The 15,877-nt window shown below is 40.9% G+C and overlaps 1 protein-coding gene across 1 annotated transcript; it reads right to left on the bottom strand.

Moving 5' to 3' along the window:
• Nucleotides 1-1,704: 1,704 nt before the first annotated feature.
• Nucleotides 1,705-2,424, bottom strand: sox14 (SRY-box transcription factor 14). The gene has a single exon (XM_068041353.1). The coding sequence runs from the start codon at nucleotides 2,422-2,424 to the stop codon at nucleotides 1,705-1,707; it is 720 nt and encodes a 239-aa protein (XP_067897454.1).
• Nucleotides 2,425-15,877: the final 13,453 nt, after the last annotated feature.

The following is a 15,877-nucleotide window of genomic DNA, read 5'->3' as shown; positions in this document are numbered from 1 at the left end:
TGGCCTGGAATTTCCACATTAGTCAGCGGTCTGGGTGACTCAGATCCCCGGCGTCCACACCTCCGATCAGCGGCCCTCCTTCACATTTTCAGTAGGGGTAGGGGGTAGGGAGCTATAGTTGAGCCGTTTGTTCGCCTTTTCTCAGTAATATTCGCTTTAAGCTGTCTTCCTTACCCAACAAGAATATTCATCGTTAAGCAAATACATACGTGGCACTGTTTGTGAGAAAGTCAATTTGTCTTCTATTAATTTCGCCAGAGCTGGCGGGCAGCCATAAAGACGGGGCTAAAGTGTGGCGAGTCGAAGAGACTTAGTAGTTGGCAGGAAAAAAGAGGCGCAAGGGGAGAACCAACTGTGTAACAGCCCCGACAAACAAATTTCTCTGCAGCACCTGTGGAAGAGCCTGTCACTCTAGAATTGGCCTTTATAGCCACTCCAGGCGCTGCTTCACAAACCACTGACCACCTCCAGGCGCTTATCCATTGTCTCTCGAGATAAGGAGGCCAAAGAAGAATTTCAAGTTCTACAACTCAGACAGTTGGTTCAAAACAATGTTTATAATTTACGCATGAGAGTTTAAAAAATGCACTCGATGCATTTAAGGCGCATTAATATAACATCTCCTGCTCATTCTAATTCCATTGACACTCCTCTCAGGCATTTTTGAGATTATACTGTGAAATATTTATTGTGAGTTCAAACGCGCGTCGATTCCAGATGCCAATAAACATACGATATTCTGCATATATTATTTTTTTGTAGATAGCTTGTCTTTATTTAAAACATTGCCTTTGTTCAACAGTTGAACAGTGTACGAGGTAAAATCCTTCTGGATACAACTTGTTTTCGAGACATACTTTTCTTTAAAACATATTTAAATTGTCATTTAAAAAAACAGCGTTGGTGACTTCACGTCGGAAGTTCAGTCTGAAATAAAAACCGTGACCAGTTTCACTGGACAACCAGAAATAAAAAAGTGAGGATTATCTTTAATGTAAGGCAGACTCCCTGTCCTCACCTATCCCTCACGTATCGTTAATATTAAAAGTTATCACTCAATTCCTATCGAAATTGGCAAATTGTCTAGTTATTACTGATTGGTGGCAACGTTTAAATACAAGTCTCGTTTCTGATGTGCAAAGGAAATTTGAGGACTTGAACGAATTCAGTTTCAAAACAAAAAGACCAGGTGGTATTATAGACCACTATACATGAGAATAAATAAACCCCCAAACTGCTACTTTTTAAAGTGGCAGCTTTTCAAACAAAACATCTACAATTTTACAGTTGGTCATCAGCCGTCAGTAGCACACCCAAGTCTCATGCTACAGTCATGATTCAGAATCCGTCTCAAAGTTCCCATATTTTAGAGTCTGTCGCCAGACTAGGACAAAGTTTCGAGTTTTGGAGCCTTTTACTGTACATGCAATGTAAAATTTAAGATCAGAGGCAGTCTTTGTATTATTTTTTTCTCTCCTATTGTAATGTTGTTTACATTGCAAGTTGCTTGTGCCGAAGTCGGGAGAGATTCACCCCCAAAAGTTCAGTTCCTTTTTTGTTCCATTACTGTTCCGGCGGAATCCCTCTAAGCCTCAGCGTTTCAGATGTTAGTCTTTTTTGTGTCGTTATTGTCTCTGTTGTACATGCAATGTGAAATTCAAGTTCACAAGGTAAGTCTTTTTTTTTGTTGTTGTTGCTGTTGGCTTACATGGCGGCTGCGTGCGCCGAGGCGTAAGGGTCTATGCCACCTTTGGTCATCCCCGGGAAAAGTATGTAAGCAACGGGGGGTTGTAAACTGGATGCGGACCAGGCGGTACAGTTACAGGGGACCACGTAGCCAGGGTTGGTGGGCGATGGGTGGGTATGCGTGTGCTGGCTCGGGCAACTCAAACTCCCGAATGCTCCGCTTTGGTATCCCAGGGTGGACGCGTAGGGCAAGGTGGTGGCCAGGGTGTGCGGCACCTCGGTCATCTTCTGGATGGCGCTGGAGCCGAACTGGCTGGGATCGAGCAAGGAGTAAGGCGCCGAGGTCGGTGGTAGGAAAGTTCTGGCTTTCTCCGAGGCGCCCAGGAGGGAGTCGGCGGCAGACATAGAGAGTCCAGCAGCCTTCAAGTGATCACTGTCCCCAAGGTAAGGCAAAGGAAAGACATACCTGTCCTTCTTCAGGAGATTCTTGGGTTTGCGCCGGGGTCGGTACTTGTAATCTGGATGTTCTTTCATGTGCTGCGCTCTTAATCTCTTGGCTTCGTCGATGTACGGTCTTTTCTCAGCCTCCGAGAGTAACTTCCATTCAGCTCCCAGTCTCTTACTGATCTCGGAGTTGTGCATTTTGGGATTGTCTTGGGCCATCTTCCTCCTCTGGCCCCTCGACCAGACCATGAAAGCGTTCATCGGTCTCTTGATGTGGTCTGCAGGCTTGGACATTCTGGCGTAAAGCGGCGGACAGAAGCGATTGGCTCCGGGAATGATCACGCCGATGAAAACAGCTCACCTGTCGCTAAAACAAACAAACAAAACAAAAATCTTCCTTAACAAATCATTGCAGCCCGCAATCGAAAAGCAGGTTCCCTCTGTAGCACGAGACGCTCCTTGTGTAAAAAAAAACCTGAATCAACTCGTCTGGAGATTGCAACGACCTCAGTCTTCACTGAACTTGCTCCGATGATCGGTTTAGTGGGTTGCTTTTATTATATATTTTTCTTTCTCTCTCACGCTTGTTTTTTTTTTTCTCTCTGCCTTCCTCCCCTTGGAGGTGTCCAGCCAGCGAGAGCACCTGGACGGGAAATGAAGAGCAAACCTCGTGATTCGCAGCCAAAGAGCGGCGAAGTTCAAAGCTGCTGCCGGGTTTGTGAAGTGCGCCGAGTCCGCACGCAAAGTGACATAATCACTAGGCGTTCACTAAACTCGCTGGGCATCCAATCGAGAAAGAGAGAGAGAGAGAATCAGACCCATAGGAACAAAAAGAAAGAAAAATAGGAACTATTGTCCAAAAAAAGAGGACGATTAACGAGAGAATAATTTATCCCTTCATTACTTGTTAAAACACATGCACACATACACCTCAGAGTTGGAGCTGATAATGTGGGCAGGCTGTTTGTTTTATTATTACTGGAAATGTAAGATGTATTTTTTTAATAAGTATGCTTGGCTGACTTTTTTTAGGGAATGAGCGAGCGATGAGAAAAGTGAAGGGACTTTATAGACCAACAAAGCTACTTTCTCTGCTCGCCTTTGCATGGTGTTATATAAACTGTGCCTCGCAGTGTGTAAATGACAGCTCCAGTCTTATTCCATCATGAATCGGTCTTTTACACTCCTTGCCCAAACCTTTTCTCAAAGGCTTTTAAATGATATATTATGCTTTACAATCATTATTTTGCCATTAATGATCGGTAAAATAACGACTCCTGCAATTTCAGTGCACAACCCTGTTTTAATAATTATTTCATGATTTGTATTTTGCGCACTAGCTCACGTAATTTCCACAAATAATAATTAGTGCGTTGAATCAGGGTTTTTAAATTGCATTTTTAATGGTTAACACAACAAATGCTTATAAGTCACCAGTTTAAGGTTAAACAAAGCCAACTGAATGATTAGAGACAATTCCCCGTCCCCGGGACCATTGCTGTAACTCCGCACAGCGCCTCATATTTCCCTGGGTCTAAAAATACCAGCTCTTATTCGTTAAGCTGCTGACAGAAGAAACACCAGCGCTGAAAGCAAAATCCTGACATTTCTGAGCTGCCCCAGGTAACAACAATAAAGAGCCCTCCCTTTTCAACGTTGGCTTGTTAGCGAGAGAGGGGGAACAAACTTGCAAATCCAAATTAAATCAGCTATCATGCACCATTTAATAAATAATTGCCTGGGAAATGCGGAGTTGCCCTTAGGGGAGTGTTTCTGAAATGGAAACAATTGTCCGAGGTTTCTCGGGGGACCTGTCTGCGTTCGGCTTGGTGACTCTTGCACCTGTCTCTTGCCTGCTTCCATCGCCGCTCAGGGAATCACTCAGAATGAGAGACCGAATCTCTCCGCTTTCTCACTTCCTCTCCCGCTAGTAAATCCGAAGGTGCAACGACGAGTCTCGCCCGTTCTTCTCCCCTTGTGATTGCTTTCTTTCCCCTTGTGACCATGTTCTCTCCGTGTGTTCACTTTCTCTCCCCCATAATCAATTTCCCTCACTTTATGATCACTTGCTCCCTCCCTGTGATCACTTTTTCTCTTTGTGACCATTTTATCGCCCCTTGTGATCTATTTACACAGGGATCCTGCTTGCAAGTCACCAGTTGAGAAGCGAAATTATAGTCAATTGTTAAATTTTAACAATTTAAAAAATGTTAAAATGTTAACAATGTGTACAGTTCTATATCAAATAGAAATAAAGATCGTTACACGAGGGATTCTGATAACTTTATAACTACCACCCCCCCCCCCCCCTACATAACAACTATTTTCCTTGACTTATTCCGCCACTGCTCCTACCGCTTGACTCCCACCGTCCGTTGTTTATGTCTATTATCTATTATGTCTATTGCAAGCAAACTAAGACTTGATTAAGCTTTTGCTTCTTTTAAACGGAAGGCGGCCATTGGAAGAATGTATATCGAGCCGAGTAGATGCTGCTTTTTTTTTGCAATTTTAAATGTGTTATGTTCTTCTGGGGGTAAATTACAGGAAACTAGAATGTTCCGATGTGCGAAAAGCCAGCAGATGGGAATCACTCTCTTGTCCTTGTGTTTGCTTTCGGAGTTCGGGAGCTGCACGAAGTCAAGGAATTTGTGTTTGTCATTTAACCACAGCGCCTCCACCATCCCTTTCGTTAAATGTTCGTAAAATTCACAGAACTCTGAAAACACTCAATACTGACCCAGAGTGATTCTCACTCACACACACGTACACGGACATAGATTCCGGGACATGTGGATCGTGTGTGTATGTATGAGGGCTGGGTTGGGGGAATGTGAGGGGGTGGGGTGGGGGGAGTGTACGAGATTTGTTTTATGGTAGTGGGAATATTCCCTGTTATCCCTTTTCCACAGGGAGTGAATCATTGAAAATGTGATCCGGATAAAAGGAGGCTCACCGTTTGAAAGGTTAGATCTAGTTTGTTTATGGGACAGAGGAGATGTCATCTCCACAATACGATCAATAGGGGCCTGCACACAGAGTGCCAGAGCTCGACACTGCCGCATTAATTTGCTTTTGATTTATTCGTTTTATCAATGTTATTTCGGAATCTTTATTATCGTTCACACCAGCATAAATACTGACCCATTGGAAAAATGATCAAACTTTTGTTGACATCGACATATTCTGTCCACGCGGCAAGCAGTCACCTCTCAGGAGAGTCTCTGCTAAATCTAGTTCACATTTCAGATGTTTATCAGCATCACAGTCTCACATTTTAGATCATCTCACTTTTTTTTATCCTCTCTCTCCCTTTGGCGCAACTCAGTTGCTAAACCGCCGTCAATGTGTTGCCTAAAACCGTTATGACATTCTGGGAGATACACACGCTTTAAAAATAAAGACCAGACTCATCTGAAGTCAAATCAAACTCCGTTTTAGAATAGTAATCGGATAGACGGCAGGTAGTGTGGCGAAATTCTGAGCAAGTTTCTCATTTTTGGAATGTTTCCCTGGAACTCACTGTAGACAGAGATAGCAGACACTTTAAACTGGGCAGGGAGAACAGCGGGGTTTTAAAAATAGGTGCAACTACCTGCAGGCAGCAGTTGTGTGTGCGTGTGAGAGCGAGAGAGAAGGAAATGATATATTACTGAATGGGGTTAAGTGATGATTTGCCACCGCCGACTGGTGCAGGTTAATATTTCTGATCTTTCCCCAGTGCAGACACCACACAGTTTTGTTTAACTGGAATACTGATTTCGACATAATCTTGCCCCACATTTAACCAACAAATTGCTTTGACGGTTTTTTTTCTTTTGAAAACATTTGAATAAAATAAACGATCGAAATAAACCCAGAAGGGCGAATTTACAAATAATTCCAGCAGGTGCTTGTTATATCACTCCAAGTAACATTAATAAATAAGAGGGCTCTCGCCGTCACTGGCTGCCCCCAGGGCTTTCCGCAGACTTGTTCCTTTTAATTTTCAAAGTGTTGCTCTCTTAAAATCATAATAAATGAAAGAGAAACTGTTTAATCTGGTCCAATTTAGTGCTGGGGGACCGTAGGCCGATGTGGAGTCTCCTCAACACGTCAGTTATCACCTCGCAACAGTCAAATATTGTCAATCAGAAGTTAGAGAAATTTCAGAGCGAATCAATTTATTTCACCTCATGTTTTATTAAAACGTTATTTGCCGATGATTTGTATTTTACATTTTAATATTCCATTTCCATTTCAGCCTGCGTGTATTTTCCCATTTCGTCGAAGATATCATTCTGTATTTTTTTAAACTGTTATATATCAGTTAGCAGCTAACTAGAGATTTTAATGTATTACACACCGAACGGGTCTATCTACCTGAAGGCAATCCCATCCCGACCTTCTCCACCGGGAATTTGCTTTCCTATCATTATGTATTTCGTAATTTCTTTGCATCAATTTTTCAGATAAGAATAAATATTTAAACTTTGCAAAAAGGCTGTAAAACGATGCATTTATTCTGTGCTCTTTAAACGTTTAATCGTTAACACAGAATTCCTTATCCTGTGATTCGCCATCCTGCTTTAAGGGTATGATATGCAGTGCAAAATTTCAGGCAGCAAGTAACACTCTACAAACACCCCTTAACTCCGGACGGAAGTGTTCATGGAGGCATTAAAGGTTGCCCTATTTTTTTGAAATGAGTAGCTTTCTTTCTCATTTTCGTTAACTTTACTAATCGTCCGTCGCCGAGCAGGTTTTAAGAAAGGCATTATTGTGGGATGGATTTTGTCTATTTTTACAGCGCTGGTTTCGGTACACACGTTCAGAAACGGGCTTCCCTTGTTTCGAGGGTAGGTAAGGGACGGCGCGGTCTGTAAGGTTTGGGGTTGGGAAAGATAGCGTCTGTGTTTGAGAAAGGAGAGGAGCAGAGATAATGTTGGCGTTCAGGAGTTTTGTATTAGTTAGGGAAGTTGGGCTGGTTTTATTTCTTTTGGTGGCGTGGGGAGGGGAGAGATTGGGAAGTGATCTGATTGAACTTCTAAACTCAGTTAATTGTTCGGTATGAATAAGGGTCTAAATATTAGTAGATACCAATGAAAAAAAGTTAGGAATAAAATTGGAAGATAGATAACCTTTTTTCAAATGCAAAGGCAAACTGATTTGAGGAGTTAGTTACCGGGAAGGTCATTGGGGCAAATAGTTTAATGCCTTCTAAGGGGTGGAGGTTATCGGGGGTAGGTGGAAATGTGGAGTAATCAATTCAACCATGAACTTATTGAATGGCCCAGCAGGTTCGAAGGGCCGAGTGGCCTACTCCTGCTCCTAATTCGTATGTTCATATGTAAAAAGATAACCTCTGGATGATAAGGGGTGAGGAATATGGGGAGAAGCTACAGTTAGGACCTATCAATAAAGGGATAAGTTTATTGAATTTTAATGATCTTTTAAAGAAAGGACCTGGATTTTAAAAAGCGTTTCATGTCCTCAGGACGTCCCAAAACGCTTTCCAACCACTGAAGTGCTGTCACTGTCCTAATGTCTGGAAAAGTCAGCAGCCAATTTGCCCACTGTAAAGTCCCTCAAATAGTGATGCGATAAATAACCAGATAATCTTTTTTGATGATGTTGGTTGAGGAATAAATATTGGCCGGATAAGCTGCAAATCCCCTGCTCTTCCTCCAATTGTACTACTTTCCTTTTAAAAACTTCTGCATGTTTAGGCAATTACTTTATGTCTTCTAGTTACTGACGCACCAACTGCTGGATTTTTTCCCCCACAACAATCCAATATTACAGGGATGTCCATGTTTGATCCATCGGCCAGATGTAACCCACAATATCAAACAATTCAGTTCCGTTTCCATCTTAGGCATCAACCATATCAGTATTGCCACTTTTGCCTCAATTCCCACTCCACGCACTCGAGCACACAATCAAGGCTGAGACTCTGGTGTGGTACTGAGGGAGTGCTGCACTGTTGGAGGTGCTGATTTTCAGGTGAGACATTAAACTGAGTCTCTATCTGCCCTCTCTGTGGTGGATGTGAAAAATGCCATGGCACTACTTCAAACAAGAGTGGGGAGACACCCCCCCCCCCCCCCCCCCCCCCTAAAAGTTGTACTGGCTGATATTTATCTATCAAACAACACCTAAAACAGATTATACGCTAATTATTACATTGTTTATGGGACTTTGCTGCATGCAAATTGCCTGCTGCATTACCTACATTAAAATAGTAACGTCATTCATTGGCTGTAAAGGGCTCTGGGCATCATGTAAAATGCTTTATTAAATGCAAGTTTTTTTTCTGCCTTTTCTAACTAGCTGGGTTGTCCTGCTTCAATCTTGGGTTTAGTTGAAGATTTTGATCAAAATGATGCTCATATTCTGAAATACAGGAGGTGTTAGACATTGTCATGAAATATGGCTGAATATAGCCTTTGGAATACATTTGTGGTTCTTTCACTATCGAATGTTGATGTCAACTTATTGACAGAATTCACTGTGTAGCATATTATCTATCTATCTATCTATCTATCTATCTATCTATCTATCTATCTATCTATCTATCTATCTATCTATCTACCTTCATTTCTCCATTCCTTCTGTTTACCCTTTCCTTTCTTCCTTAATTATTCTGCCTCCATCCTTAATTTACCAGTTCCTCCGCAAATATCCATCCATCTGACTGTTTAGCAATCTATCTCTCGTACACAGACAACTGGGAAATATTGTATATAATCTAATATATTAACACAAAATCTTCCACTATATCTCATCATATATTCCTTTCTGAAATGTATATTCGGAGACATTAATGTAACATTGATACAATAAATTCAAAACTCACTGGTAACTTTTTGGTTAAAGACCTTCTGATCCTTTCTATAAAAGTACCCTATGATCCAACCAGCAAAATTGTGGACTCCATGGGATTTTCCGTAAAGGGGGGATTTGCTGTACTACATTGTTACAGCAAATCCTTCCTTTCACAGACTTCCTCATTATCATCAGACAGTGAGTTTTGGATGTATGTTTTCACATTCTTTTCATTGGGAGGTGATCACACACAAGGAATGTCTGTATTGGGGTAATATATGGGAAGGAGGGAATGAACAGCTATTGTAGAGAGTAATTACATAGAGAACAATGAAAAGGATATGAAAGCCAAGGCAAGATCATGCCATTTAAATTGTTGCAAGTTAACCAACACACCAAAAGGTTTCTTTGCCCTCTTTTCAGTGGATGCTGAGCTGTGCAGGGTGTGGGTCCTGTCCTTTCTGCAGCTGCTGAGCTCTGTCAGGGTGTGGGTCTTGTCCTTTCTGCAGGTGATGTGCTGTGAAAATCACTGTCTGATGATCCTATATTTCCTGCAGGTGCTGACCTGTGCCAGGATGTGGGTTCTGGATTGCCCAGCCCTTCCCAAACAGAATCTTGAGCAATTCATTATGTATGAAACTAGACAGTGCTGAAAGAGATTGACTGTAGATGGCACCACAGGTGATCCTGCTCCTGTCCCAATCCAATGTTCACACATGCACACCTTCCAGTAGGGGTCACTGTATATTGATCAGGAAGAGGTATCCTGGATAAATTTCTCTCCCAAGCATAGGACATTAATATGAAGAATATCAGTCTGTGCATACAATCAAATCCTCTTAATCAAAAGCCACTTAATTCAAATTATCTGATAATTCAAATCATTTTAGCACTAAATTATCACTCTGCTGTTCTATATACACTGCCTAATTTAAAATTGAAATTTCAAAAATGGCTTTCAATATTCAAATACAGATAATTGTACAGAATACTGTAGTCAGTGTGTATGGCTTGTTTTCATACTTGGTGAGTATCAGATAGAGTATCAGTCTCAGTGTGTATGCATTAAACAGATTATTATGGTCAATATAAACTATAACGAGTATCATAATCAGCATGTTATGTGTATCACAGCCAGCATATAGTCATTGGTATAATGTAGGGAAACACAGCAGCCAATTTGTATACACCAAGGTGCCACAAAGAGCAAAGTGATATATGACCAGATAATCTGTTTTAGTGATGTTGATTGAGGGATAAACTTTGGTCAGGACACTGGGGGGGGGGGGGGGGGGGGGAAGTCCCCTGCTCTTCTTCAAAATACTGCAGTTCCATGGGATCTTCTACATCCACTTGAGAGGGCATATAGAGCCTCAAATTAAAGTCTCATCCAAAAAGCAGCAACCCCATCAAGCACTCCATCAGTACTGATCTGGAATGCCAGCCTGGAATTTGCACTCAAGTCACTGTAGTGAGACGAGAACACACAATTTTCAGATTCAGCAGGAAAAGTGCTAACAAACAAGCTGCAGCTGCCTAATATGGTAGAGTATCATAGTTTGTGTGTATTATAAATAATAAAGAATCGGTGAGTATTATCCAGAGTAATACAATAAGTGAGCATTATACAGAGAATCACACTGAATATTACAGAATATCACATTCAGTGAGTATTACTGTCAGTGAGTATTAAACAAAAATTAATAAATCAGTGAGAATGAGATTTTCACAATCAATAATTATTATAGAATATTACTGTCAGTGAGTTGTATGGAATATTACCATCAGTGACTATTATAGCATATCTTAGTCAACGAGAATAATTGACTATCACTGTCAATGAATTTTATAGAATCTAAACAGTCAGTGAGTATTACTGAATGACACAGTTGGTGAGCATGATTGAATATCACAGTAAGTGATTATAATAGTGTATCACAAGCAGTGAGTATTATAGCATATCACAGTCAGTGAGAAATATGGAATAGCACAGTCAGTGAATATTATAGATTAGCACTGTTGGTGAGTATTATAGAATATCACTATGTGTGGGTATTATGCAATATTACAGATACTGAGCATTACTGAATATAACAGTCTGTGAGTAGTTTTGCATATCTCAGTCAGTAAGTTTTATAGAGTATCACAGTCAGGAAGTATAATAGAAGATCACAGTCAGCGAAAATTATAGAACATCAGTCAGTAAGTATGATGGACTGTGAGTACTAGAAAATATCACAGCCAGTGAGTATTATAGAATATCACACAGTATTATAGAATATCACAGTCATTGAGTATGAAAGAATATCACAACCAGTGAATATTATAGACTATCACAGCCAGTGAGTATTATTGATTATCACAGTCAGTGAATGTTATAGACTATCACAGTAAATGAGTCCTATGGAAGATCACAGTCTGTGAGTATTACCGAATATCATAGCCAGTGAGTATTATAGAATATCACAAGCGTGACTATTATAGATTATCACAGTTAGTGAGGATTATAGAATATCACAGTCATGAGTATTATAGAATAGCACAGTCAGTGAGTCCTATGGAACATCACAGTCAGTGAGTATTATAGAATATCACAGTCAGTCTTATAGAACATCACAGTCAGTGAGTATTATAGAATATCACAGTCAGTATTATAGACTAGCACAGTCAATGATATTATAGACTATCACAGTCAGTGAGTCCTATAGAATATCAAAGTCAGTGAGTATTGTAGAATATCACAGTCAGTGGGTATTATAGATTTTCTCAGATAGTGAGTGTTATAGACTATCACAGTCAGTGAGTCCTATAGAATATCAAAGTCAGTGAGTATTGTAGAATATCACAGTCAGTGGGTATTATAGATTTTCTCAGATAGTGAGTGTTATAGACTATCACAGTCAATGAGTCCTATGGGACATCACAGTCTGTGAGTATTACAGAATATCACAGTCAGTGTGCATTATTAAATATCACAGTCAGTGATTGTTCTGGACTATCACAGTCCATGAGTCTTAAAGAATGTCACATTAACTGAGTATTAAAGTCTATTACAGTGAGTGTGCATCATAGAAAATCACAATCAGTAAGCATGATAAAATATGACAGAGGTTGAGAATTATTGAATATCACAGTCAGAGTATTATCGCATATCTCAGTCAGTATTACAGAAGATCATGGTCTGTGAGCATTATAAAATATCATGGATATTTAGCATTATTGAACATTGCAGTCAGTATTATAGCATGTCAGAATCAGTGAGAATTATTGAATACCACTCAGTATTAATAAAATATGACAGATATTGACAATTAATGAATATCGCAGTCAGTGAGCATTTTAGCATAGCTCAGCACGCAGGATTTATAGAATTTCACAGACAGTAGGTATTATATAACACTGTCAGTGAGTATTATCATATATTAGAATCAGTGAGTATTATGGAATACCACAGAGAATGAAGATTCTGGAATATCAAAGACGGATTATTTATAGAGTGCCTCAGTCATTGAGAATTAGAGAACATCACCGTCAGTTAGCATTATAGACTATGGCTGCCAGCGGTATAACAAAATATCACTGTCACTAAGAACTGTTGAATATCACAATCAGTGAGTATCATAGAATATCACAGTCGGTGAGGTGTAGAATATCAGTCAGTATTATAGAAAATCACATTCAGTCAGCCATATAGCATGTAACAGTCAGTGAGTATCATATAATTGCAGTTAGTGAGAATTATTGAATGGCAGAATCAGTGAGTATTAATAAATTATCACTATCAATGAGTATTATAGAATGTCATAGTGAGTATTATGAAATATCACAGTCACTGAGTATTAAGAACATCATTCCATCTGTATTTTAGAATATCACAGTCAATGAGTATTATAGAATATGAGTGAATGTGTATTATGATGTATCATAGTCAGTTAGTATTATTCAATATGAGTATTATAGACTATTAGAATATTTCCATCAGTGAGAATTGCTGAATAACACTCACAGTGAGAAGTATAGGATTTCATGATCAATGAGTGTTATTGAATATCAGTCACTGAGTATTGTAAAATGTGACATATATTGAAAATGAATGAATATCAAAGTCACTGAGTATTATTGCATAACTCAGTCAGTGAACTTTACAGAATATTACAGAGAGTAAGTATTATGGGGTATCACTGTCAGTGAGTATTATAGAATATCACAACCAGAGACCATTATAGGTTATCACTGTTGGTGTGTATAAGAGAATATCACAGTCATTGAATAATATAGAATATCACAGTGAATATTTTAGATAGGGTCCTACCAAATTCATGGTCAAATTTTAAAAATTTCACAGTCACAGCATTTTAAGAATCGTGAATTTCACGATTTCACGCGCTACAAGAAATAGGTTGCTTGCTGCCGTGGGCCACAGATTGCCCACGGTGGAGGACCCCTGCCCAAGCCCGCTTGGAGGTCACCTCATTTCACTGGGTGACCTCTCTGCCTGGGGTAGACCCCCCCACCCCCACCACCCCTTCACCAATCCCCACTGCTGGCTTCATTCAAGCAGTGGCTGGAAGAGAGCCCGAAGTGGCAAATAATAGGCCATTTTTAAGGGCCTCAATTGGTCTCTGGGCAGGAAGGCAGTCCTTGGCCTTTCCAACCCCCGATTTAATTGCGTTGTGACAGGAAGGTGACTGGCCCTTCGTCCAACCTCCCCCCACCTCCAAAACATATGTCGCAATTCCAGCCTATTTCTGGGGTCCCACATATGTGCATTACATGTAATATGGGCAGCATTAGGCATTACATCTTGGAGCACAGATTTTGAAAGATTTTGTCATATAACTTGCATTGTCACTAATGAAAGCGGCACCTTGTTGAAATTTGCACTGTATTTTGAAACAGTTTTGATTATCGCTTGGGAAACTGTGGTGCAATTAACAGCTTCTAAGTGGATGCAGTCTATGAGCACTGTCGTTAGCTTTCCTGAGTGTACATCTTCGGCCTTACCAGACATAAAATCAAACAAAACGTGCAGCACAGGCTTGTCTTGCTCATTGGTGGACTCATCAAAAATAACTGCAAAAGACTCACATGCGTTAATCTGTGACTTTGGCTGAATTTTATGAGCCCCTCGATGCTGTGGGTCGAGGCAGAGAGGCCCGTAAAATTCTGCAGGGAGAGGCCTGCCTTGACCCCCGATGTTGAGAAGGGCCCGCCGCATTTTACCGGCGGCGGGGGAACCTAGGTGCAGTCCCCCCCGCCGCCAAGCGGCGGTGCCTTCCTCTAAATATTTAAATATTCATAAATTACATGTAAATAAACTTACCTGCTGGTGGCAGCCGTCTCATGCTGATTTTACGGCTGCCGTTTGCACCTTGCACAGCTTCGCACGGAGTTTCGAGGCGTGAATCCGGTGGGAAGGGGGAGGAATAAAATTTTCAGGGTGGGAGGGGTGGGGTAGCAGGGAAAACAATTTTTATTGGCTGTGGGGATGGTGAGAAGGGGTTGAGGGTCAAAAGGAACAAACTTCGGGGAGGGGGGATGTTCGGGAAAAGAATAAAGGTTGATTATGGGGGGAGAGGGCAACTTATATATAAATTACCCATTGTGGGGAGGGAGACGGGATTTGGAGTTGAAATAAAATTTTATCTTTATTTCCCAGAGACCGGGACCTTTAAATATTAAAATGTTACTGAAGGGCTTGAAACCCTTTAAAAATGGCACCGGCGCCTGTGTGGTGGCGCTGGATACCATTGCTGGGGATGAGGCGGCCGCCCCCACTATGTCATCGAGAGCAGCCGTTCCACCCCTCTATTTAAATGAGCCCCCTCACGTAATATTGCGGGGGCTCGGCGGCAGCACTTCCGTGTCGGAAAGCCGCCCAGCTCAAAGCGCACCATCGCACGGCGCGGCGCGGCGCAGTAATAAAATTGAGGCCTTCATCTCCTCACAAGGTGTAGTAAAAACTTTCGGTCGGTTGTCCCGTCGCAGTTTATTTGCACTTGGCAAGCAACCATCATTTTGCACATTATTTTGAATGAAAACCCGCAGTTTTGGGTGATCAAGTTTTTCCAATGGTATGTTGGTGCTGGCAAAAGCATCCACAAGTGCCATTGGAACCAACTGAACTTTCCGAGCTGTCTGTCGACTTCTTAAAAAGAGATGAAATCGTTGCCTGTTTTTTGCCTGTTGGTTTTCCAGCAGTGCGGTGTCGGATGCTCTCTTTCTATTGCAATGGCTTTCAAACTGTAAGTGGCGCTGAACCGTTGCCCACTGTGTGTGATCAAACGAAACACTGCAGCTTGTATAAAACTGTATTCCACCATTGGCATGAAGAATTTGGCTTCCACATTCTTTCACTCAACGTGCTGCATTAATGGTGGTGGCTGTTTCTGAGTTGCTCATTCTGGCATTCTCAATTGTCTGCCAATACTTGAGATTGCTTCTCTCAAAACTGTACCGGAAGCCCTCCCTCATCTAACAATCAGTGAGCTGAGCCTTGTGTCAAACACTAAAACACGTGAAGTTCACAATATGCCCAACAATCTGTGAGGTGAGGCTTGTGTCAATGAATAAAATGTGCAAAGTTCACAAAATAACTGATTTCGCAGAGGAGCAGAGATTTCACGGAAGACCTGAATTTCATGGTCTGTGATGCAATTTTCACCGTCTATGACGGTGAATTTAGTAGGCTCCTAATTATAGAATATCACAATCACTGAGTGATACAGAATATCACTGTCAATGTGAATTATAGAATATGACAGTAAGAAGTATTGAATAAAACAGTCAGAGTATTATGGAGTAGCAGGGTCAGTGAAAATTATTGAATAACACATTGAGTGAATACTATAAAATATGAGTCACTGAATATTATAGAATATTAAAGTCAGTTTTATAAAATATCAAGTCAGTGAATATTGTAAAATATGACAGGCATTGA

This window comes from Heterodontus francisci, chromosome 11 (genome assembly GCF_036365525.1).
Source record: "Heterodontus francisci isolate sHetFra1 chromosome 11, sHetFra1.hap1, whole genome shotgun sequence".
NCBI classification, from domain to species: domain Eukaryota; kingdom Metazoa; phylum Chordata; class Chondrichthyes; order Heterodontiformes; family Heterodontidae; genus Heterodontus; species Heterodontus francisci.
This window is presented reverse-complemented; position numbering and strand designations above follow the sequence as displayed.

Excerpts from the sequence above, each read along its gene's own strand:
- sox14 (XM_068041353.1), bottom strand. The coding sequence starts at position 2,424 with ATGTCCAAGCCTGCAGACCACATCAAGAGACCGATGAACGCTTTCATG.